The sequence below is a fragment of the Anguilla anguilla genome, chromosome 9 (assembly GCF_013347855.1).
Source record: "Anguilla anguilla isolate fAngAng1 chromosome 9, fAngAng1.pri, whole genome shotgun sequence".
Classification (NCBI taxonomy): domain Eukaryota; kingdom Metazoa; phylum Chordata; class Actinopteri; order Anguilliformes; family Anguillidae; genus Anguilla; species Anguilla anguilla.
In genome coordinates this window covers 51,035,307-51,060,457 of record NC_049209.1, presented here as the reverse complement: position 1 = coordinate 51,060,457, position 25,151 = coordinate 51,035,307, and the positions used below count along the sequence as shown (strand labels likewise).

The window sequence follows — 25,151 nt, the reverse complement described above, 5'->3', positions numbered from 1 at the left end:
CAGACATGAATGTAAACTGTCCAGTCGAGCAACGTTCAACTGACAATTAATCTGATCTATGTTTTTTTTGTCCCGCTGTTAGCCTAGTCCTGCTCCACTGGCTGTAGCCAGTCTCCTGAGAAGGGCTTAAAGTAGTGAACACAAACATATGCACATTCTGTCTGTCTCTGGTGCGCACACACACACAACAAGCGGGTAGAATATATATATATATATATATATATTTGTGACCATAACCACAGAGTCTCGGCTAGCCTTGGCCCGTTAGCCTAGTCCTGCTCCACTGGCTGTAGCCAGTCTCCTGAAAAGGGCTTAAAGTAATGAACACAAACATATGCACATTCTGTCTGTCTCTGGTGCACACACACACAACGAGAGGGTAGAATATATATATATATATATATATTTGTGACCATAATAACGGCTAGCCTTGGCCCGTTAGCCTAGCCCTGCTCCTCTGGCTGTAGCCAGTCTCCTCCCTTCGGGCAGACGACGGTCTGGAGGGCAGATTTCACGCCTGTCGAGCTGCAGAATAAAACCGTTGCTTTGCGGTGTTTATGCACCGCCTTAATGACACGGTCTCCTTCCCGTCCTGCGGAGGAGGAAGAACAATCGTGTTTTTTTTTTTTTTTTTTTCAGATGTTATTACTATGGAGATATTTAATGTTTATTTGCCGTTAGGTTCCCGCTGCATTCGCTGGGGCTCAGCCAAACTTTCTCGCACAAGCTGACCCTGGCAGGTCATGCAACTAATTATTTTTCTCTCTTCTTTCTCTCCTTCCCTCCCTCCTCCCCCCCCCCCCCCCCCCCCTGCAGCTGGTGGGCGGCGAGTTCGACCTGGAGATGAACTTCATCATCCAGGACGCGGAGAGCATCGGCTGCATGGTGGAGCTGCTGGAGCACTGCGACGTGACGTGCCAGGCGGAGATCTGGAGCATGTTCACCGCCATCCTGCGCAAGAGCGTGCGCAACCTGCAGACCAGCACCGAGGTGGGCCTCATCCAGCAGGTGCTGCTCAAGATGGCCGCCGTCGACGACATGATCGCAGGTGAGGGGGGGGGGGGGGATCGGGGCCGCGTGGTCGCGAGCGAAAGGGACACACAGTTTTCTAACATCCAAAAAGTCTGATTTCAAGTTTTTAAAGAGACGTGTCATCCATTTCCTTGAACAAATCAAGTAAATGTTTTATTTTTTTAAATGAACACGGTTATTAAGCTGTCGCCATGGACACGGCCGTCTGCATCTTTGATGTGTATTAACTCGATCTCAGACTCACGGGGGACTCCTGTGCAGGAGCGGAAAGGTTGGAAGACGTTTTCCAAATCTCGTTAACCGCCGTGATGTTCATCGCGAACCCGAGTCACATCGCTTTAAAGCGACATCGCGCTCTTTCTTCCCTTTAAAAATGGGGAACGCACACGCGTGCGCTCGCTCACACGCACACGTGGGCATATGCAGCGTGTCTCGGAGGGTCTGCGTTTCCGACTTTCGCCAAAAAAAAATCCCCTCGCCATCCGGGATTTGGGAAGAGGACGGTCTGAGAAAGCGCTCCGTGCGTGATCTGCAGCAAATGAGTTTCTGTGATCGGAGTCCACGAACAGGAAAATGTGGGACCTTAATGGAGAAATTTCCTCTCTCCCCCCCAACCCCCCTCAAGCATATTTTATATATGATGTTGGAAAATCCAATATGCATAATTTAATTGGCAATAAATACGGGGGCCAGGATTTTCCATTTGGTGCGCAGTGCATTCGGCGTGGGTTGAATTTTGAGTGGCCGCATGCACTATGAAACACACCTTCACCTGACCTCCGCCTCTCCTCGCACCCCGAGTGATGTCATTTCCTCTAAAAAAAAAAAAAAAAGATGCCTTTTAATGGTGGAGATGGTGGCGACCTTCCTCATTAGCCAGGAACTTCTTATTGTATGACCCTGAATATCTTTGGGGCCGCTTAACGCAAAATGTTCTCGCAACGTTACCGGAATGTTTCGTCAGTGTTATGACGTTGCCACAACATGGCCGCAACATCGCGAGAACGTTTTGTGTCAGCCGGGTATTCGCCGAACATTCGCTTCTGCTATTATATGTCAAAGGGCACAGGACGTTCTTGAAGAAGACAGGAAGTGCTGATTTTCAGACCTTTGAGGCCCTCTGGAAAATGAGTATCTCCTGACTAATAGGGGGAAAATCTCTTTCATGAGCACTCTTCTCATGTGTGGTGTATGTGAGAGCACTCAGGGGGAGGGACCTGCAGTGTTCATGTGCTCCCACGTGTGGAAGGGCCATGTTTTGCTTGCATAACTCGAGGGCTTTCATTGACTTACGGAGCATCAAATTCAATTTTGCAGTGTCCATAGAGACAGTTTAATGTGAGCTTTTCCTCTCTCTCTCCCTCTCCCTCTCTCTCTCACTCCCTCTTCTGTCTCTCTTTCTCCCTCTCTCTTCCTCTCCCTCAACCTACGATCTCCTTCTCTGCCCCCTCTCCTTCCTGCCCCCCCCCTCCCTCTCCCTCCTTTCTCTCTTTCTCCCCTCCCTCCCCACCCCCCCCGCTTTCTCTCCCCCCCCTCCCCTCCCTCCCCTCCCCCCCCCCTTGCTCTCTACCTTCCCTCCCTCTCTCTCTCAGACCTGCTGGTAGACATGCTGGGGGTGATGGCCAGCTACAGCATCACAGTGAAGGAGCTGAAACTGCTCTTCAGCATGCTGCGCGGAGAGAATGGAGTCTGGGTGAGTGGGCGGGGCTGGGGGGCGGGGCCAGGGCCGGAGGGAGGGGTCAGGGGCGGGACGCTCAGCTGACAGCTCCAGCCAATGCTGCAGGCTCTTGGGGGAGCCCCTGACCGACCCCAGGCTATAATCTCCCCTCCTGGAAGCCCTCCTGAGATTGGGGGCGAGGGAGTTCTCTCTGGGGTTGCCATGGCGGCGAGCTGTGATTGACAGGCCATTTATTCACAGTGTAAGCAGGGGCAGGGTGTTGCAGTGATGGCTTTCTGTCTGAGTTACCTTCTAAGGGATGCCTCTGGCCATTATTCACACGTTTCTCTCTTCCTTCACCTTTCTTCCTTTCCATCCTCTTCATCTTTCTCCTCGTCCCCCCCTCTTCTCGTACACTTTCTCACACATTCTTTCTTCCTTCTCCTCTTCCCCCTCTTCCTCTCGCTCCTCCTCCTCCTCTGTAGCCGAGGCACGCCATTAAGCTGCTGTCGGTGCTGAATCAGATGCCGCAGAGGCACGGCCCTGACACCTTCTTCAACTTCCCAGGACGCAGTGCGGCGGTAAGCCCCTCCCCCTCCCCCGTTCAAACCAATCGCCTCCAACCAGGAAGGACAGCTGTGCTAATACTGCGTCCTTAAACTTGTTGCGAAAACAGAGTAAAAAAATGCATGCAGTTTTCTAGAGTGAAAGTAATTTATGATAGCAGTTTCCAAACTTGCTCTTTAGATGATGCTCATATTGAATATCTTGGCATTTGGTTAGACGATAAACTCAACTTCAGAATTCATATTAACAATCTCGCCAGGAAATTGAGGTCATAATTGTGCTATCTGTACAGAAGCAAAACATCCCTTCCTGTATATTGCAGAAAGAGCCATTCAGGCGATCTCTTTTAGAGAAACAGAGACATCATTTATAGGCATGCAGACGCTGTTACCCTTAAACCTCTAGACGCTATAGACACCACACTGATACAAGGCTCATTACAGGTGATAAATACAACACCCATCACCGTCGTCTTTATGAAAAGGTTGACTTGCCCTCTCCGTCTGAGACGTGATCAGCACCGATTTGTTTTCGTCTTCGAAGCCCTGCTGTGCAGACTCTACCACTTTATTTATCTTCGACTGTTGAGTTGGAACATTGGCAATTATCGCACACGCTCACAACGCTGGCTTGTATTCCCAGTCCACGAGGCGTGACTGTGGCCTAGGATGGACTTGCTCTTTCATTTTATGCCCCCTCAGGCCTGGAATGATTGGCAAAAAACAACTATTTGGACTTCAGCTGGACTTCTCTGCCTTGGGGGGAAATTTCAGAACCGGATGTTGAATCTTCTTGTTTTCGACTGCCACTGTTTTGACTCAGGTTTTAATTAAATTGTTTAGTTTTTTTTTTTTTTACCATTGTTCTACCTAATCTTTCTCTCCTTTTCAGTTAAATTCAGTTTATTTTGTGTGGGGCTTTTCACAGAGAGCTGTTACAGAGTCTCTCTTTATGGAGAAGAATGAGGGGCTCTCTCTCTCTCTCTCTCTCTCTCTCTCTCTCTCTCTCTCTCTCTCTCTCCCTCCCTCTCTCGCTCTCTCTCTCTCTCTCTCTCTCTCTCTCTCTCTCTCTCGCGGGAGTTTAAATGTAGTGAAGCCTAGAAGGCAAGAACACGTTTATGCCAGCACGGCTCTCAACAGTCCTTCTCGCGCAAGACCAGCGACCGTTAAAAAAAAAAAAAAGAACAATTTAAGCCCGCGTGTATCTGGTTTTCATAGCATTTTACAGCTGAGCTGAAGTCGCTGCACGTAACATACAGTCCTGCCATCAGCTGAGCCACTTTAATTGCACGTGACAGGTGCTCTTATCCAGAGCGACTCCCATTAGAGAACGTTAGCGTTAGCGTCAGGAATGCATGAGCGCTGCATCGCCAGGGAGACGGCGCAGTAGGCGTGTTTATATACGGATGCTGTGCCAATTATCCAATTAAACCACCGATTTTCATTGTCAACGTAAAACAGTAGTCTCTGTGTGTTTATTGTGGTACAGTTGCTTTATTGCCACCAAAAGTAGAAACACTTTTGAGAGATGCTGGATGTCCTCTGAGTGGATTGAGGTTAAGTTGGCTGGCGGTTAAGGTTAGGTTTGTTTATCGTCCCCAGGCTATCGCCCTACCTCCCATTGCCAAATGGCCTTACCAGAACGGCTTCACCCTCAACACCTGGTTCAGAATGGACCCCCTCAACAACATCAACGTGGACAAGGACAAGCCCTACCTGTACTGGTGAGTGTGTGCTCAGGCATGGCTATAACCAAACTGAGAGGAGATTATCCCTGTTGTTGGAGGATCAGGGCCGGTTCTAGGCACAGAGATTGCACACCAGGGGCGGGGGTGTGGAAGGGTACTGGATTTAGCGATTGTGGACCCGTTTGGTGCCCCTTCCAGAAGGATTGGTGCCCTAAGCGGCCGCCGGTATCTCCTGTGCCGAGAACCGGCCCTGATCCTCCAACAATGGGGACAATCTCCTCTCAGTTTCGCCAAGAAAGACGAGGGAGGAACAGGAAGGAATGGGGGGGGGGGGGGCTTTTGACCCTTTTGAAAACTATGTTTTTTGTAATGTTTTTTTGTTGTTTTTGAGTCGGTGTTCTAGAACGTTGTTGCTTTCAGTCACCAGTAGTGATTGTGACATCAGCACTAGAGTGCTCAGTTCAGAACATTCTGATCACATGGGTTAAAACCAGGAAAGGCAGCATGGGACACAGAGTGCAGCAAGCTGTGCCCCGCCTCCGAGCCTCATTAATTCTGACCTTTGGATTAATCAGCTCTCCTTTTATAATTCAGAGTGCTGGGTCTCGGGACCACGTGAAAATCAAAAAAGAAAAAAGAAAAAAAATTGTTTTGTTCAAGGATGTGAGTGAACTACAGCGAGTGAAGTGGCTGCTAGGAAAGGGCTTTGAAGAATTTGCAGCCAGGAAATGGTTTCATTTATTTTTTACAGATTTTTGTTTTTTCCTGTTTGAAACGTGGGAGTACATTATTGTACTGGTACTCTGTTTAATACTTTGATACTCTTTGATAATATGATGTTTTTTGTCTTGTACAAATCATTGTTTTTTTAATATCATTTAACAGTTATTTTTTAAAAACTGTGACCACTTTTTACGAAACACTGTGGAGGCACATACAATTGGATTTTCAAATCTTCACATTTTCACAGTTATTCACTATCCTATTGGTTGTTTCTGAGTCTCCTGTTACACACATACTGTGACACTTAACCTTTTGAGGAATAGGTTGTTTGGAATGTTTCAGTGTTCTGAGTCAGTGCTCCAGAACTCCATTGCTTTATATTACCAGTAGTGATTGTGACATCAGCATTGGAATGTTCATTTAAGAACATTCTAATCACGTAATTGTGATCCCTTACATCTTAAATGGTTAAATTAACAGAGAAAACCATTGGAACCGGAATAGTATTCTGTCAGCACTGCCGTATCAAAATGGCGGGCATTGCAAGGCGCTCGCCGATTTCCTTGAACCCTCTTTATTTGAGCTGCCGTCCCGCGCTCTTACGGGAAACAAAATGGGTGCTCCACCGGCACGTTCAGCCGGTCTGGTGCCCAGACACTTAGCCAACGCTGTTAGCTACGCCGCTGAGGCCTGTGGGGGCTGGACAACGACGCGTGTGACTTGTCGGCTCATTTGTGTCAGTAGTGGAGGGGTTGCGCTTGTTGTACAGAACACATCGTAAACTGTCGTTGTTCTTGAAATACCGCGACCATATTTCTTGTTAGCGAGCGGTCTTGCCCTTGAGTCCCCTGGACCTTTTTTTAAAAAAAATGTCTTGTTGTTATGGAAACAGACATTTAATTTGTTAACTGTCATTTTGTTGTGGACCGTGTTGTATTTATTTAGTAACATTCAAATAATATTTTTTTTTCCCATGAAAAGGTCTTCATTGAATTAAACATTTTATTGCCTCAAATGGGGACTATGTTTTGCACAGGAAGCTGAGCATGAACTTGAAAACAGGAAGTAGATTCAGAATTCAGCATTTAACATTAGGCATAAAATAGACAACAATATTAAAAGGGAAACAGCCTATAGACTAGGGCTGCCCAACCCTGTTCCTGGAGCTGTCCCGTCCTGAAGGTTTTCACTCCAACCCTAATTTGGCACACCTTCATGCTACTAATTAGCAGCACAATGACATCTTTAGCTGTTGAATGAGGAGTGCTTGGTTGGGGTTGGAGTGAAAACTTACAGGACAGCAGATTTCCAGGAACAGGGTTGTGCAGCCTTAGTCCATAGCCTACATCAAGAACTAATCAATGAAAATATAATTGTCACATCTTCAGGCTCTTAATTCTCGTTACTTTTGTGGTTATAATTCTGGTCTGAACTGGGCTTTTGAAAAATAAATGCTATGATTATTGTATATTGAGATATATTGTATGTTCTGTTCCAGAGACCACTGGGAAGTGTAAATGGGTTGGGACTGAATCCTGTTGTTTTTAGCCTCTGCCTATGTTGGTTCAGCCCCTCTACCGTCGTCCATTTTGGCTCCTCAAAAATGTGTATGATGCAGAGCAGCTTTTTATTTTAACAGTCTCGTTCATTTTCCTGACGAAGCTGGTTAGGGGAGAACGGTGGTTGGGGGGTTTGTTTTACATAACGAAGAAGGTGCACTGATGGGTTCCCTGATTAAAACACCGAGCTTCCGCGGGCTAGAGGCCGCACTGGGACTCGCCGAGGTCCTGACGAGCCGCCATATTTTTCCGTTATTAACCGTCGAGTAAACAGGAGCGGCTCTTTTGCGGGGGCTTGTGGGTAATTAGCGCCGAGGTATTAGCAGCCTGCCAATTATCGTCAGCTGGCATTGTTGAGGGAACGAGAGGGTGAGGGAGATAAAGAGAGGGAGAGAGAGGGAGGGAGGGAGGGAGAGCGAGAGAGAAAGAAGGGGACAGAGGTTGAGGGAGAGGAAGAGAGGGAGAGAGAGGGAGGGAGGGAGAGCGAGAGAGAAAGAAGGGGACAGAGGTTGAGGGAGAGGAAGAGAGAGGGAGGGAGAGCGAGAGAGAAAGAAGGGGACAGAGGTTGAGGGAGAGGAAGAGAGGGAGAGAGAGGGAGGGAGAGCGAGAGAGAAAGAAGGGGACAGAGGTTGAGGGAGAGGAAGAGAGAGAATGTGAATCAGGAGTGAGAAAGAGACTGAGGGAAAGAGAGCTAGGGAGGGAGGGAGTGATAGAGAGATAGAGAGGAAGAGTGATATATAAATACACATATACACAGTGCTGTCTGCAAATATTTGAGCAGGGCAAAACATTTTTAATCGTGCCGAGCAGCTGTGGAGAGATCTCAACCTCTGCCCATCACAGAGCTTCATAGTGCTGTTGCCATGGGCACCCGCTCCGTTAACCACTTAATGATTAAAGTGCTGATGAGTCACGTTAATAGGTTAGCTGCGTGAGTTAAACGCTAAATACTGTGCATTAGGCCTGGTGATGCGGTCGGCTGCACACCAGCCTTTGTAACTGTGCGTATGACCTGCTTGCCATAAGCCATCACTGGATAAGTACTGTATAAATTAATGTTTATCTAAATTCCTACCCGTTTAGACTGTATCTGTGGTGGTCTATTTGCTTGCCTGTCTGTCTACTTGTCTTTCTTTTCTGTCTTTTTATCTTTCTTTCTGTCTTTCTGTCTTGTGTTGCGCATTAAGGCAAGTTTTGAAAAACTACTGATGTGATGCCAGTGTCATTCCAGAAATAGTTTCGGCAAAGCAGTGAGAAAACACTTCCATCTTCCAAATCACTGCCTACAGCCGACCAAGCAATATCAACTTGCGGAAAGCCTTCAGAATAGGAGCCATCGATGCCCGTACACCTTCAAAATATGATATCTCTTTTTGCGGTGGGAAGACAAATCTATTTTTTAAGATACGCGATCTGCGGCCTGGAAGGGGAACAGTGTTATCGGCAACTCCCATGAAAAATGAACTGTTGTGAACAGAGCGGGTAATAATACTCCCCGCGGCAGTCTTGGCGAGACTTCTTTTTCATTTTCTTTCTCCTCCAAAAAAATAGGAAACAAAAAAATAAATAAAATGGTGGTTCCAGTGTAAAGTGACAACACAGAGCTCGCCTCACACAACACAGGCACTTGTACTACGTCTTCCATCTTCCTTTATGGAAATTTGCTGACTCAGCAAACAGCGCCTGAGATGGGTGCTTACATGCCCACTGGCTCTGGGTTATCGCCCTCCTACTCTTTCACTAATCTGACCTGTTTTTAGGAGGTGTGACGTCCATTTTCCCCGAAAAGAGAGAGAGGGTGGGGCATGCGACAGATGTCGGCGGTCGGACTCGAACCACCGACGTTGCGGCTCATGTGGAAAGTGCTCTACGGGCTGCGCCACTGGAGGCCCCCCAGCAAACCATTTTTAACATTGTTTTCTTTTTGTTGTTTTTTTTGTTGCAAAACTATGTTTGAGAAGAAGAAAAAGTAAACAAACACATTGTGAGAGTGAAATTTTGATTGAATCCTGGCTATTTGGGGAAAGTGATAGCAAATAACCTAAATGTTGTTACCATACCTGTAAGCTAGCAAATTTTCAATGCAAACTGCTGATGTAAAAGCCTTTTCTAAATCCTTCGTGAGTTTTCGTTGCGAATATATTTTTTTGTTTGCAGCACATTTTTTAAAACTTCTGGTGATGCCAGTTAGGCTCGGAATCAAAGAAAACAGGAACGTTAAAATCGCACCAAGTGGGATGAGGGGGCGTGTCCTCCGGGGCTGTGGGCGGGGAAATAGGAAGGATCCAGGTGCCAGGACTCCATAGCAACCGAGAGGAAATGTGCAGCCAGTGAGGGGCGGTGGGGGGGGGGGGGTGGACCCTACTGTAAGGGAGAAATGATTCACTGCTTTATTGCCTGTCGCAAATTACAGGACAAGTCTATCGCCTTTATATATTGGGCGGAGGGGAAGGGAGTCCGGGCGCCGGGACGCTCTGAACTGTGGGAGTAAGTCACACGGTCCGGCCTGGCCGCGGCGGAGGGCTCTGCCAAAAACCTACGACTCCCGCGGGCGTGTTTCTCTCCTGCTTTACTTCCTCTCTGAAAAGGCTTTTCATTCGCTCCGCTGAGCTACGAGCCTGTGTGCTCTGTGTCTGGGTGTGTCCCGGAGGCCCGCGGTGTCTGTTCTTCGGTGTGTTTCCCACACCTATGTGATTAATTAAAGCGCATAAGCATCCAAATCGGCTGCAGACTACATCGAAACCTCAAAAGCCGGCAGACGCTGTGGGCTGCAGTATAATGTGGTATAGTGTGTAGTGTAATAGTGTAGTATACTGGGTAAGGAGCTGGTTTTGTAGCCTGCAGGTCGCAGGTTCGATTCCCGGGTAGGACACTGCCATTGTACCCTTGAGCAAGGTACTTAACCTGCATTGCTTCAGCGTATATCCAGCTGTATAAATGGATGCAATGTAAATGCCGTGTAAATATGTTGTGTAAGTCGCTCTGGATAACAGTGTCTGCTGAATGGCTGTAATGTAAATACAGTGCAGGTATGTGCTTGCCCATTCGTCCAATCACTGTGTCCGCGTGGCTCCGAGAGCTTGTCTGCTAATTATGGCAGTTGAAAGAAGAACCTGAGGGGTTAAATATGAATATGAGTTTTTAATAAGGGGGGGAAAAATGGGAAATTCCCTCGGCTTCTGAGTATCCATTAAACTATTAAAACTCTTGGCTAGTTGGGCGTGCTTTGCTTGCGGGTCTCGTTGATGACTTAACTAAGGGGGTAATTACTTTCGTTTAAAGCACCGGAGATACCAGCTCAGTGCTGCCGGTGGGTTGTTTATCCCAGAAAACCTTAACAGGTGTGATTATGATTTCTCTGCGGGTCCATTTTTAAAATCAGGAACGAGAGCTGTGGTATTGGAACTTAATTACCTGAGTGAATACCCTGTTGAATTCTGTGGTGGTTTGGAAATGTGTTGATGCAAGTGTGGCTGAATCACCCAAACCCCCTCTTCCAAAGCCGCCCCAAACCCGCCATTCCCAAAGGGAGTGATGTCACTTGAGTGACCTTTGAATGGGCCAATCATAAGACAGATACAGGATAAGTCTATCCCCCTGGAAAACTTGGAAAGCGCTCACAAGTTCCCTGTTGTGAGTGTGTCAGCCATCTCTGACTGGCTGTGGGTTAGGTCATTTCATAATGGTTTAATACTCTCACTCTGTCTGTTTCACACACACACACACACACATACACACACACCTGTGTTTTAAGGTCATTTTGTAATGCTTTAACACTGTCTCTCTCACTCTGCCTGTTTCTCTTTTCGCAGTTTTCGCACCAGCAAAGGGATCGGCTACTCGGCCCACTTCGTGGGGAACTGCCTGATCGTGACGTCGCTCAAGTCCAAGGGCAAGGGGTTCCAGCACTGCGTCAAGTACGACTTCCAGCCGCGCAAGGTACCGCCCGGGAGCAGGAGGGGGGGAGAGAGACAGAGGGGAACAAATAGAGAGAGAGAGAGAGAGCAGGAGGGGGAGAGAGATGGGGGGAGGGAGCGAGAAACAGAGGGGAAAAAGAGAGAAAGAGAGAGAGAGAGAGAGAGCAGGAGGGGGAGAGAGATGGGGGGAGGGAGCGAGAGACAGAGGGGAAAAAGAGAGAAAGAGAGAGAGAGAGAAAGAGAGAGCAGGAAGGGGAGAGAGATGGGGGAGAGAGAGACAGAGGGGGGGAGAGATGGGGGGAATGAGAGACAGAGGGGAAAAAAGAGAGAGAGAGAGAGAGGAAGAGGAAGACGGGGGAATGCATTAGCGCCGGCTCGGCTAGCTCGATGAGCGTCGTTGCGAGTGCACTTTGAAGTGCCGCTGATTGCACACGCTCTTCCGTCTCCGAACGGGCGCTCGTGTATGCGTGCGTGCGTAGCCCCTCCGTGAGAGATTCTCCATTAACCACTGAAAACGTGAACGCTGAAGCAGTGGTTCCTGGTACTATCAGCCGCTTCCTGATTAGCAGCTTCGAAAAAAGACGTCATCGTTTTTAAGACTCGCAGCAAAGCCAGAAATGCGTAAATAAATATGCAGCGGTCGAGTAATTATTAAATAAAACCAGGCGTCTGTAGATATTCACAGAGAGGTCACAGCTGTTATGGGACAAGCAGACAGACATCTGTCAGTAAAATGTCCTCTCTTGCACGTCCGTAGTTAGCAGGCCTTTTTTGGACGTAATTCTTTTGCAGCTAAAATCAAAATCACATTAATAGTGTTCCTCCACTGAGAACACCACCCCATAGTCACCACCCAACACCCCCCCCCCCATGGTTAGGATTGTTTGTTGCGGACTTTTCGTAATAATGTGGATCGTATCACGTACGACTGCAGTCTTAGTTCAGCAGGTCTTTCTCTCTTGGGAGAAAAAATTCTTTATCTCAGTGGAACTTCCAGGTTAAAAAAAAAAAAAAAAGGGTGTAATAAATAAATGAATAATCTCCGGTCCTGGAGGGCCGCATTGTCTGCTGAATCTTACAGTTTTTCTTCCAATCAGCAGCCAGGTCAGACCTTGGAAACAAGGCTGAGGAATCTTCGGCCAATCAGTTGGCCACACTCAGCACTGAGGTGCTGAAGCACTGAAAAGCAGCCAACGTGGCGGGGATGGGGGTGCGGGGGGGGCTATTTCTTACATAGGTGGCTTTATGTTAATATGATCTGCATTTTGAGTTGGAATTTGCTCGTTGGTGTGCTGAAGGCACAAACGAGAACAGACTTTTGGGACACAGTGCGTGAAGTGTGGTGCGTTTATATTTTCGTTGACTGCGCTGGACGAACTTGTCAGCGCGTAACGCGTACACACTTCCGGAGGATCTGCCGGCGATCTCAAGGCTTTTTAGGCCTGTCAGCGTGCGCACACTGTGCGCTGCGAGTGGCACAGCCGGGATTTGCTCCTGCAACCCCCCCCCCCCCCCCAGCCTGTGATTCTGGCTCAGCTTGTGACTCGCTGATTCACTGAGAGAAAGCGCCCCAGGGCTCCAGCGTTGGCATTGGCTGGAGGGTCCCATTGTCTCACAGAGCTGGCCAATCAGAACAAGGCTTTTATATGGAACGGCAGCAGAGGAGTCGGCAAATTTTAGCCTCCGTTTCTTCATGGTTGTCTTTAAAATGTACATCTGAGCTGCAGTGAAAACTGGGAAACCAGGATCAGTACTATGAGTGTGCGTTAAGTAAATTTTCCGGACCTGGGTTTGAATTTGATTTTGAGTTTGACCTTGAATCTGCTTTCAGAGTTCGACTTTGAATTTGAGTTTTAGTAGAGACTACTAGAGTGTGAGAGAGTTGATTTCAGAATGAAATCAAGTTTTACAGCTGATGGATTTGAGTTTGATTTTCGAGTGTGAGATTGATTTTGTTTTCAGTGTCTGAGCTGGAATTTCAGTTTGATATCAGAGTTTGAGACTGAGTTTGATTTTACAGTGTGAGACTGAGTTTGATTTTACAGTGTGAGACTGAGTTTGATTTTACAGTGCGAGATTGAGTTTGATTTTACAGTGTGAGACTGAGTTTGATTTTACAGTGCGAGATTGAGTTTAATTTTACAGTGTGAGACTGAGTTTGATTTTGCAGTGTGAGACTGAGTTTGATTTTACAGTGCGAGATTGAGTTTTCAAATCAGTCGTATGACCTCGTGTCGAGTCCCAGCCGTGCCAACGGGAATTTAAATAAAGTTCACTTAACGGTTTCCGAAGCTCTAACGACCTTTTCGCGAGCCAGACAATTGAAACAAGCTGACAGCAAATGCACTTAGGCGCTTAATGCGATGGGATTTTAATGAGCAATATGCTTAGACGTTTAAGTCTTGGGGGGGTTTTTTCTCTCAGCAGAATGCTAATGCTCTCCTGACTTCTCGCGTAGTTTCTTTTTCCTCTGGCAGGAATGGCGGTTCCCCAGGTTATCGGTTGGCGGTACGTACCCAAAGTGCACCTGACAGACGGAAGGCCGAGATAGCATTCTTTTTCATCACGTTCTCTCGATAGTTTGGCTTTTTATGAAAACCTTTTTTTTTGTGTGCGAAACAGAAAACAAATTGGTTGGCTGTACGTAACCCCAAGTGCACCTAAAGCACAGGAACTCTTTTTGCACAAAAAACAACGAGCCCTAGAGATAGTATTATTTTTCGTCGGATTCTCTCGGTAGTTTCATTTTTTGTGAAAAGCATTTATTTTGTGCAAAACAGAAAACAAAAAGTTTTATTTTATTTCCACGATTTCACGGAAAGATGCTGTTTATACGCCATGTCTCGCATTAGTGTGAAGGTGTGAAAAGCTATACTAGACTAGACCAGAGTCATGTGTAATTTATTGACCAATCGTGACCGGCGCAGTTCCCAGTTAACCGCTGTTTTTGTGGGGGGGTACGGGGGCAGCGCGCGTGGCGTTGTCGTCGATGCATATGTAAATTTCTCCTCGTGATTACACGCGCTGAGCAAGGAACGCGGCACGCAAACGAGATTCGTGAATAATTCCATCTGACTCTCGGGCAATTGTCGGCCGCGTACAATATGGACATTTCTTAAAAGAAAATTGCGCCTGTGGTGGTTTGCGGAAGATGTGGTGCCCCATTTAAAGCCCCCGCAACGGGCAGAGAAATGGTCCCCTTGACCATGGCTATAATGATTTTGTGAAGTGATAGTTCCCCCCCCCCCCCACACACACTCAGGAAAGACTCATTTCCCATTTTGGCCCAGAGAGAGAGAGAGGGAGGAATAATTCAGAGACGGGAAGCGGAGAGAAATTGAATTGCTCGGAGGAGCCCGAGACAGCCTTGAGTCCCCCCCCCCCCCCCCCCCCCCCGTGCGTAAAGCTGGTTTCCGTGGCACCGGACCCGCCATATTGGCCTCGGTGTCTGGCTCTGTGTCTGTCCTTGTCCAGCCCCACGGTGTTCAGCAAACAGACACGTCTGATTCCGCGCTGAGAGACAGCGTGTTTTTATCACTGTGGAAGCTGCTGGTGCAGTGCTGTGAGTGTGAGTATGTGTGTGTGATTGTGTGTGCAAGAGTGTGTGTGTGTGCATGTGTTTATGTGTCTGTGTGTGAGCGTGTGTTTGTGTGTACGTGAGTGTGATTGTGTGTGTCAGTGCGCATGCAAGTGAGCATGTGAGTGTGTGTGTGCGCACGTGCAAGTGAGCATGTGTGAGCGTGTGTGTGTGTGTGTGTGTGTGTGTGTGTGTGTGTGTGTGTGTGTGTGTGTGCGTGCGTGCGTGCGTGCGTGCGTGTGTGTGTGTGTTTAAAATGCTGTGCTAAATTACAGTAATGCAACGAAAGATGTCTCCCTCTTCAACTCTGCTAAGAATGATGCTTCAGGTCCCTTTGATAATTTCAGATCATTTGGCATGGTGCCTTATGATCTTTTAAAAAGATGTTTTTATACAGCTGTCCTCGAAAAACAACCGCAAGGGCAGATGGAAAATAGCAGATATTTATATCAGAGCTTGAGCCACGATTTCTCAATGCCGGACTGCACTGTCATGTCAGGTGACTGCTTCAAGGTTTGGCCTTAAAGCAGTGTATATCCATTAGAGTCCGCAGTTTGAAAACAGACATTTTAAGTAACCTTTTGATGTTCACTTGAACTTGTTTTTGTTCTTGGTACATTTATTATTGAGGGTAACACTTTATATTAAATTGAAGCTATGCCTGTGTGGTTAAATTAATAATTTGAAAGCAAGAGGTTCTTATTGAGTAACTCCCAACATAGGTAACATGGAACAACAGTTAGTGGTATTCTGAATTACTCAATGTGAAACAAGGTCAGCTGTGTTACATCTGTCCAGCTAAAATAAAACCACTCTGTATCATGAAGAGACGTCATGAAATTAACAGGCAAGGTTTTTTTTGTGTGTGTGTATCATGGAGATATGGCCTATGAGTGCAATTAAACTGTGTAGACAAGAAGTCTCCTTCTAGGTCATTGATAACCAACCCAAATTAGGTCATTGATAACCAACCCAAATTAGGGTTGGAGTGAAAACCTACAGGATGGTAGATCTCCAGGGACAGGGTTGGTTGCCACTGCCCTAGATTGACATATTTGAGATATAACCCACAGTCTCTGTGTTTTTTTGTTTGTTTGTTTGTTTCAGTGGTACATGATCAGCATCGTTCACATCTACAACCGCTGGCGAAACAGCGAAATCCGCTGCTACGTCAACGGACAGCTGGTCTCCTACGGCGACATGGCCTGGCACGTCAACACCAACGACGTAAGCGCTCCAGTCGTCATGGCGGTAGCCATGGCGATGTACGTGGGAAGATTGCAATGAAAAAAGCGGGGGGGTGCAGAATCTGTTTGGGGAGGAGCTAGCATGGAAGGGGAGGAGCTTACCTCTTAATCGTCTTGAGTAAGGTTTGGAGGGGAGGAGTCTGAGTCAGATCGGGAGGGAGGAGCTATGGTACGGGGCGGGGCCTAATTCTTTGTGGGTGGAGTAAGAATTGGATGCGAGGAAACTATAAATGGGAGGAGCAAGGATTGTATTGAAGGAGTATAAATGGAAAGGATGGAGATGTAGGTAAACGGGGCCAAGAACCGGTCTTCTCTTGCGCGGATTTATTTGTTTTTTTCTGGCGGCAAGGTCTCGACTGTCTGTGGCTGTCAGCGTTCACCTGTGTTCGATGTTGTTTCTGCCGGAGCAGCGAGGTGCACTCGTTTGATCTTCCTCAGCTGCTGGAAAATTCCGCGAAAGCAACATGAATCTTCAGCGAAATGGAGCAAACATCAGTTTTTTTTTTTTTTTTTTTTCCTCTTTGCCAGTGATTTGTCTTGGGAGCCATGTTGTTGGAGCTCAAAGTTTTTATTTGAGTAGCAACTCGTCTCTGTGATGTTTTAGGAGGGAAAATAAAAGAAAAACAAAGAGAGGGAGGGAGACGCACTGAATGACTTTGGAAAGATAGCGAGCAATTTGTACAGAGATGTGAGTGCGTATAGGAGTTGTGTGCATTCGACTGAGCAGAGCTTCTCACCGAGCTTCTTCTGGGTGAAGCATCTTGGATGCTTCAAAGTATCTCTTTCTTCCAATAGTAGGAGATGACCCTGGATCTAGGGAGTGTGTATGTGTGTGCTGTAAGTGTGTGTGTGTGTGTGTGTGTGTGTGTGTTTGTCCCTCTGGCCCTATGGTGCAGATTTGATGGCTGCTGATTGGTCCCCTGTGTCTGTACCGCAGAGCTATGATAAATGCTTCCTGGGGTCGTCGGAGACAGCGGACGCCAACAGGGTCTTCTGCGGCCAGCTGGGGGCGCTGTACGTCTTCAGCGAAGCGCTCAATCCCGCGCAGATATTCGCCATCCATCAGCTGGGGCCCGGATACAAGGTAAGACCCGGTTAATCGAACACAGATCCTCCTCCTTGGCCGTCTCTCTCGCTGATCCTGCAGTTCCTCCGTGAAAAACGCACCGTTAGCTCTGGCCTCGTGCCACCATGCAGATGGGTTTTTACTCATCGTATTTATCTCTGCTCATCTGGCCGTTAACGGCACGTTCTGTCGTCCTGCGCTTGATTGGTTGCTCGGTTACCGCGCGAACCGACGGCGATCGCTCCTGATTGCCACGGGGGAGCCTGTCCGTATTGTCCGTGTTTAGACGAGGGTCTCGGACGAGCGGGAACCACCGTTTCCTTGACGACGGACCGGAGGAGAGCGAGCGCGCGTGACGTCAGATCCAGTCTCAATCAACGGCTCAATCAGGAGCTTAATTGGGAGCTTGTTTGGCAAAGCAAAGCTGGCCGGTTTAATGGGCCCTCAGGACCCCCCGTGGGGGACCCCGGCTCAGCAGGTGTTCCTCACAAACGCGTGTTTGCCTAAGTGGCCCAATCAAGGAGAAAACGCCAATTTCCTGTCCTAATTCAGGCACGCCCCCAAACCACCCCCCCCCCCTCATCTGCTCCCCCTACCCCGCATGGTGAGGCTAGCTGCATTTGCCTCAAGACAAAATGAATATTTACTTAGCCTGTGTTTAATCAGACAGTCCCGCTGAGATTTAGAAGAGAGGCTTAGCCAATGGGGCATCTCAATATAAACAGAATATTTATGCAATAAGCACAATATATAACACACAAGCACTTCTGCAGCAGCAACACATATTGGCAATACATCAAACTATTTAAAAAGTAAAGGTAGTGAAAAACAAAATGTTTTTGTCCCTCTAAGAAGGTGCCACTAGGCTGCAAGGCTTTTCTGGTGTCTGGACTTCCTCGCCCTCAGAGTCCATATCTCACTTCCTGTGAGGTCACCTATCCACTTCCTGTTTCTCAGGGGACTGGTTTGTTGGAGGCAATAAGCCCTCATTTATATTCATTTATTAAAGGAGCTCTCTGTGCTGCGTGGTGCTTCCTGGGTGTTAGATACTTCAAAGGGCTGTTAATACTAATTCTGTCAGGCAGCTTGTGGATTATGGGAGGGGAGGGGGTCTCACTAGGGGGGTGGGCACTGTGCCAGGCAGAGAAGTGAAAAGACAAGCAGAAAATGTAAGAATGCATAACGATGAGAACAGAGCCGTCCTGCCCATCCAGGGGCACGCATTTACCTGCAGAACTGCAGAACTACAGACTACAGAGCATCCGGCACTGCGACAGACCCGTTCTGCTCTCAGATTTCACACAGGTTTAACTGGCCTGGCACTTCCTGTGCTCAGTCCAGGTTTGCTGGTTCCCTTTGTTAATGGACCTCTCGCCACGAAGCAGAGGGGTCCGGCGGTGATGGGCTGATTGCTGGAGGAGCTGGAGGAGGGAGCACTCAGGGGTGTGTGGGTGGGGGAATGAGGGGGTTTGGTGCCAGGGGGGGGTGAGAGGAAACAGGGCAGCCATTACCTGGCCCCTCATATGTCCCGAATGAGAATCCTCTCAGACGCCCAGGGCGAGGTTAACGGGGGTCACGGTCGGCTCCCCTGATTGGCCAGCCCGTTTAGTGGCAGTGGTTCTGAGGGAAACGTGTCGGAGGCGGAGGGGGGGGCGGAGAGGGGGGTGATGGAGGGGAGAGGAGGGGAGGGATGGCCATCAATTCTGATTTCTCACACCATTGGAGCATGACTGTGGGAGAACTGTGCTTGTCCCGTGGGAAAATAAATACATATATAAATAAATAAATAAATAAACGCGATGCGCACGCATCTGGCGCGTTGAGCCAGCTGCCAGCACATTCTAACGGGCTGGAGGCTCAACGAACTCGACAGGGGCGGAAATGTAACCCTCTCTCCATTTGAATTTGGTGGGGGGGGGGCTCCTTTACTCCCGTTTGCAATTCAGCACACCCCTGTCAGTAGAAGCTTGCTACATGTACCTCCCCCCCGCCCACCCCCTCGTAAAATTACTTTAGCCACAGCTGTAGGTGATCACGAAACGAAAGTAAAAAGGGTTTGGTTTCAGGAATTGGGGGGGGAAAAAAAGGTTTTTCCAGCAGGTTGATTCCACTGATTGAATTTTGGGTGATGTGTTGCCTGCCCTTAAGCTGCAAATTTTGAAATTTAAGAGGCGCTTATGGGTGTACCCCAAAATTCGTGTTTTCAGGCTGGAGGATGCATTTTTTTATCGGCTGAAGACCTAACGATTGTGATTTGGATGTAGATGTTGTTTGAAAGAACTGTGTTGTTGAAAGCCGGTGCAGTCATCGATCAGATTGTCCGGCGAATGACCGCAAGCCTTTTGTTCCCACGGCGATGCAGTCGCCATTTGTAAAACGCTGTCAGTATGGAGTTCTCGTAGCTGTGGAGCAGGACAAATTCACCCTTCTAATGTGTATGATCAAAAATATGTGATTAGAATGTTGTTAACTGAACATTCTAATGCTGATGTCACAGTCACTACTGGTGATTGAATGCAATGGAGTTCTCAAATGGAAATCTATTCAGATGTCTTGCTAATTCTTCTTCCATGGTGTAATTGAAGTCATCGCCCTGACAGTTTTGTCATATTGCTAACAAACTGAAAACCTTACATTTCCATTTGTATTCCGTTTTCCATTGTCATCGGTGTGTGGTAATTATTGCCCAAGAACATCTTTTCAAGTGTTTTCAGAATTGTCAGAAAAAAAAAAAATATATATATATATAATATTTTTTATTATATATATATATATATATTTTTTTTTTTAAAGTAACGTGTTTCAAAAAAACACATTTCCCCCAGCGTTCCGCTTTCTCAGAAGCCTAATTTCATGGGGAATTTCCGAACAGCGGCGATAAAAGTAACAATTTAAAATCATTTATCCTGCTGAAAAACTTCATTAAAAAGTCATAGAAAAGATAAATCCCTTTTGAGGGGAAAACGCCGCCACGGTCTTGTTCACCGAGTTTCATTTCAGACGTTCATTTGTGAAGGTGAATAAACCCAAGCAGACAGTGGCGAAGATTGTAGCTATAAAGAATTTTATTTTGGCGTGTCATGATGTAGACATGGGCGGCATAGTCGATTGCACTGGGGGGGTGGGGTGGGGTTTGGGGGGGCGGGGGCCGCAGGGCTGGGTTGTTTTCGCGCAGCGCTGATTGATGTCCTCGTAAAGCGCGAGTGATTGAAAATGGGTTCCTCCCTGCCCCGGCCTGTGTGTGCCCTGTAGGTGATTGCGTGTCCCTGTCTCACACTTCCTGTGAGGTGCAAGTTCCCAAACCTCTCTAGCCCGTGACCCGCTTAATGAGCCAGTACATTAACTTTGACCCTTGACCCTTTATTGTTTTTTTTTCTGTTTTTTTTAGCTTGTGGAAAGCGTAGGAATCATTGCATTCTTGTGATATTGCTTGGAATTGCAGCACATCCTTAAGTTTATTTAATCGCCATGTTGTGGTTCATTATGAAACAAGACCAGGTCAAAACCTAGTATATGGCTCGACCGGCCGACCAATGGTGTGACGTCATAACTCGGCTGACCAATGGTGTAACTCCATCACTCGGTGACTCAGTCACAGACATTCGCGTTTGTAGGGCTGGCCCCGCTGTTGCGGTCCAGCCAAACAGAATGTTGATTTAGCCAGGACAAGCTGAGGGGGACTGCAGTGCCAGGCCAGACTGCACTGTGCTATTTGAGGGGTTGAGCGAGTGAAATTAACTGAAGGAATATCAAAGATGGAGTGTCGGTACGGTGTTGACCTTTTCGACGGTTTGGACCTAAGATGTCAGCGAATGCAGACGTGTTCTGGGGAGCTGTCTGTTCTTTCTGAAAGGAGAGCCACCTTGTTTAACAAGTTTGCAATGTTATCTCTTGCTGTGTTAATTTAATCCCGACTGTATAAAATCCTTTCTGTAAAGCACCTACAGGTATTGATGTAGACATAATATGTGATGTGCTAAGACAGTTATTCATTAATGTCTGCTGCATGAAAGCTCGCTCTCTCCTTTGATATGATGAAAGCTTCAGATGAGAACCATTTAACCATTGTCTTGATGAAAGCAATGAGGAATAATATAACTGCAGAAATAATAACCGTGGCATTTATAAATGCATAGTGACTGTGTAATAACAATGTAATAACAGCAGCGGGAAAAAATAATTATTTTATCCTCGGCTATTCTTATCTGCATTTGACACACAAGCATTAGAAGGGAAGCAAAGCTGGTTCCAGGTGTAAATCTGACAGTTGTGAAGAAAGCCTTGAGGTACTAATCTCTCAGGGCTCAGGAAAAAATAGCCTCAGGTGCTGGATTTCGCTGAGTTTTTTTTAAACATTTTTAATAGGGATTAATAGAGCGGATTACAAAAGATTTTTCAGGTTGAGGTCTGTGTGCATATTAAGGGGCACAGAGAAGGGTTAATGTGTGGAATAGCTTTGCTCGGTCATACACAGGAAGCAGAAACTTTGGGGGGGGGTCCAAAGCTAGAGGTTAAGTGCCATGCTTAGGAACTCAGCGGCAATGGCAGATCGCTACGGTTACAGAGGCCCCGCCTTAACCACGTGGGCCGTGTTAAGCTGCGTGTGTCTTAAGCATGGGAGTAAAATTCAACATGAGATTATCCCTTTAAAGGTGTGAGGTCATACATACGGTATGTGATTAGAATGTTCTTTACTGAACATTCTAATGTTGATGTAACAATCACTACTGGGAATTAAACGCAACGGAGTTCTAGAACACTGGCGTGGAATTTTGAAGGAAAAAAAACAGTCCAGAGAAGCTACTCTTCAAAGGGTTAAACATCATTCCCTTAAGGCCCTTTATCTCTGAAGCCTGGGGTTTTCCTGAACCAGCGCCCACTGAGGGTGACTCTGCCAGCCAGCCACCGGAGGCTGAGAGCTGGGCTGGCCACAGAACTGTCTGGGCTTTGATCCTTGGCATGTCTGTGTAAGGGGGGGGGGGGGAGGGATGTGGGAGATAGCCTGGATACTGTTGCCGGGTGGCTGGGCCATGTTTTTGCAGCCTTGTCGTTAGCGGGGTCATTAATCCCCCTCTCTGTGACATGTTCAGGAGCGAAGGAGGAGAGAGAGGGAGAGAGGGAGAGCAGGATTGTGAGTGAGAGAGATAAAGTGACAGAGAGAGCGGCAGGGGGAAACAGAGACAGATGGAGAGAGTGAGGGAGAGAGGCAGATTAGCACAATAAATTTTGTATTATACATTTTGTTTTTTTGTTTTTTCTGTGTGTTTGTGTGAGTGAGTGAGTGAGACAGAGAGAGAGAGAGGCTGGATGAAATGTGTCTTTAAACAGGGTTACCCCTCTAGCCTGGGCAGTTTTGGGGTTATCTGCAAAATGATGACCAATGAAAACAGAATGAATACACAAGCGGTCGACCCCTCCCCTCTCAATAGTGTAGAATCTGTTCTCCCCAGTCTGCACACCGTGTCCCTTATTTGGAGCGGGAGATTTTTTGGCAGCCGTGCCGGGCTTCATCAACGTCGTTTCTGCCCTCACGTGGTCCTTATTTATGAATTCGTTCACGTCCCGCGGGCCGCTCGTAATTAAGGCGCCTCGTAAATTCCCCCCCGCCCGCTGACGGCCTCCCCTCCGCTATCGAGCGAACTCTCGCCCGCTTGCGTCGCGTCAATTAGGATAATGTAGCGCGCCGCGTCTCCACGGCGATCCGCGGACCTGGCGGCTAAAAGACTCGCTCTGACGTCGTTTATTTATCGATGCAGACGGGGATCGTCCCTAGAATATCGGGGCTGAAATTTGTTTTGGCGGGAACCGTTCTGAGCCAGCAGAAATCTCCACTCCACGGCTGCAGTCCGCAGGCTTAGGGCGCTTCGGTAATTCATACGTTTGTGGGAGATGTCCGACGTGTTAAATTTCAGTGAAATTTGGGGTGCGTCGGGCGTTCAGCGGAGAAATTTCCCCCTTGTCACACGCGTGTGTTTCCGGAAACTTCTGCACGCGCTCCTGGGCCACGTCTGCGATCGGGGATTTCTCGACTCTGACAACGCGAGTAATTGACGGACTCCCGCCCGCGCTGAAACTTCACGGCGTGTTCCTGAGACGCGGGCGGCCGTGTCTGGCCATTAACGCCGAGCGTCTGGAAAAGAACATCGCGTTACTTTTATTTGGCAGACGCTTTTATCCGAAGCGACGCGCAGTGAGTGCATTCCCAAGGTCACCGGAACAACCACAGAAAAGCACAGGTCTGATAAAAATTCAATTCTCGTTCATTTTCAGTTGTCCATAGCTGTGAACATCGGGTCTAGTTCACGCAGTAAGAATTATGTCCATTTCCGGCACAGACACGGTGGTTTTTTCCGAGGTTGGCGCTGCCGCATCCGACAGGAAATGTGTCCATTTTTTCGGATTTTTGCTCGCCCCGTAAATGCACCTTTTCATGCAGTGGCTGTGCCCCCCCCCCCCCCCCCTTTTATCATTCACCCCAAGCCTCCGACTCCCCACACTAACACACCCTTTTGTCTGCCGTAGACCATTTCATTACCTCTTTCTCATTCTTTCTCTCTCTCTCGCTCTCTCTCTCTCTGTCTGCCCTCTCTCTCTCTCTCTCTCGCTCTCTCTCTCTCTCTCTGTCTGCCCTCTCTCTCTCTCTCTCTCTCTCTCTCTCTCTTCGTCTGCCCTCTCTCCCAATTTTAATGTCAGGGTGCTTTATAAGCGAGAGATTACACGGTGCCGCCAAAGTAAATGTGGGAAACAAAAAGCAAGAGCAGACACAACAATTACTTTTCTGTCTGGAGTGGAGGAGTGGAGGAACAGGTGCTGCATGGATGGAACAAATTGTGATATATTTATTTACTTATGGGGGTGGGGGCAAGCATAAAAAATAAAAGATTTCTAATAAAGTGATTGAACCTCGCTCTCTCTCTCTCTCTCTCTCTCTCTCTCTCTCTCTCTCTCTCTCTCTCTCTCTCTCTCTCTCTCTCTCTCTCTCTCTCTCTCTCTCTCTCTCTCTCTCTCTCTCTCTCTCTCTCTCTCTCTCTCTCTCTCTCTCTCTCTCTCTCTCTCTCTCTCTCTCCATCACTTCAGTTCAAGTTTAAACTTGTTTTATTGGCTTGGCAAGTATACACTTAAACTGGCCAAGGAATCAGGAAATATATATATATATATAAATACATAAGAAGGGTGCTAAAAGAAAGTCTTTCTCTCTCTCTGTTTGTCTCTCAGAGCACGTTCAAGTTCAAGTCGGAGAGCGACATCCACCTGGCCGAGCACCACAAGCAGGTGCTGTACGACGGGAAGCTGGCCAGCAGCATCGCCTTCACCTACAACGCCAAGGCCACCGACGCCCAGCTGTGCCTGGAGTCCTCGCCCAAGGAGAACCCCTCCATCTTCGTGCACTCGCCCCACGCCCTCATGCTCCAGGTCGGTGTGCGACTGTGAAAGCCGCCCTCTGTGCAGGATCTGAAAGCAGCTCTCTGTGCACGATCGCTCTCTCTGTGCAAGATCTGAAAGTAGCCCTCTGTGCAAGATCTGAAAGTAGCTCTCTGTGCAGGATTTAAAAGCAGCTCTCTGTGCACGATCGCTCTCTCTGTGCAAGATCTGAAAGTAGCCCTCTGTGCAAGATCTGAAAGTAGCTCTCTGTGCAGGATTTAAAAGCAGCTCTCTGTGCATGATTGCATTCTCTGTGCAGGATTTAAAAGCCGCTCTGTGCACGATCACTCTCTCTGTGCAGGATTTAAAAGATGCTCTCTGTGCAGGATTTAAAAGCCACTCTCTGTGCAAGATCTGAAAGTAGCTCTCTGTGCAGGATTTAAAAGCCGCTCTCTGTGCATGACCGCTCTCTCTGTCCAGGATGTGAAAGCCATCGTGACGCACTCCATCCACAGCGCCATCCACTCCATCGGCGGGATCCAGGTGCTGTTCCCTCTCTTCGCCCAGCTGGACTACCGCCAGCAGAACGACAGCCAGGTGGAGACCACCGTCTGGTGAGTCTGCGCCTCTTCCTGTTTACAAACCCGCCAAAAATCCCACCTCTGCTCAGTGGCTGGGTTCTGAACTGAACATTCTAATGCTGATGTCACAATCACTAGTGCGGTGACTGAAAGCAGTGGAGTTCTAGAGCACTGAC

At 47.8% G+C, this 25,151-nt stretch overlaps 1 protein-coding gene across 7 annotated transcripts in view; it reads left to right on the top strand.

Moving 5' to 3' along the window:
* nbeaa (neurobeachin a) overlaps positions 1-25,151 on the top strand; it is a 164,596-nt gene that overhangs the window by 62,425 nt on the left and 77,020 nt on the right. For all 7 annotated transcript variants that reach the window (XM_035433942.1, XM_035433934.1, XM_035433939.1 and 4 more), the window contains exons 2-10: positions 817-1,048; positions 2,625-2,725; positions 3,175-3,270; positions 4,858-4,979; positions 11,038-11,164; positions 15,827-15,946; positions 16,904-17,050; positions 24,248-24,445; positions 24,875-25,008. In XM_035433942.1, the coding sequence (XP_035289833.1) occupies positions 817-1,048; positions 2,625-2,725; positions 3,175-3,270; positions 4,858-4,979; positions 11,038-11,164; positions 15,827-15,946; positions 16,904-17,050; positions 24,248-24,445; positions 24,875-25,008 (1,277 nt within the window). The remainder of the gene's footprint in view (positions 1-816; positions 1,049-2,624; positions 2,726-3,174; positions 3,271-4,857; positions 4,980-11,037; positions 11,165-15,826; positions 15,947-16,903; positions 17,051-24,247; positions 24,446-24,874; positions 25,009-25,151) is intronic.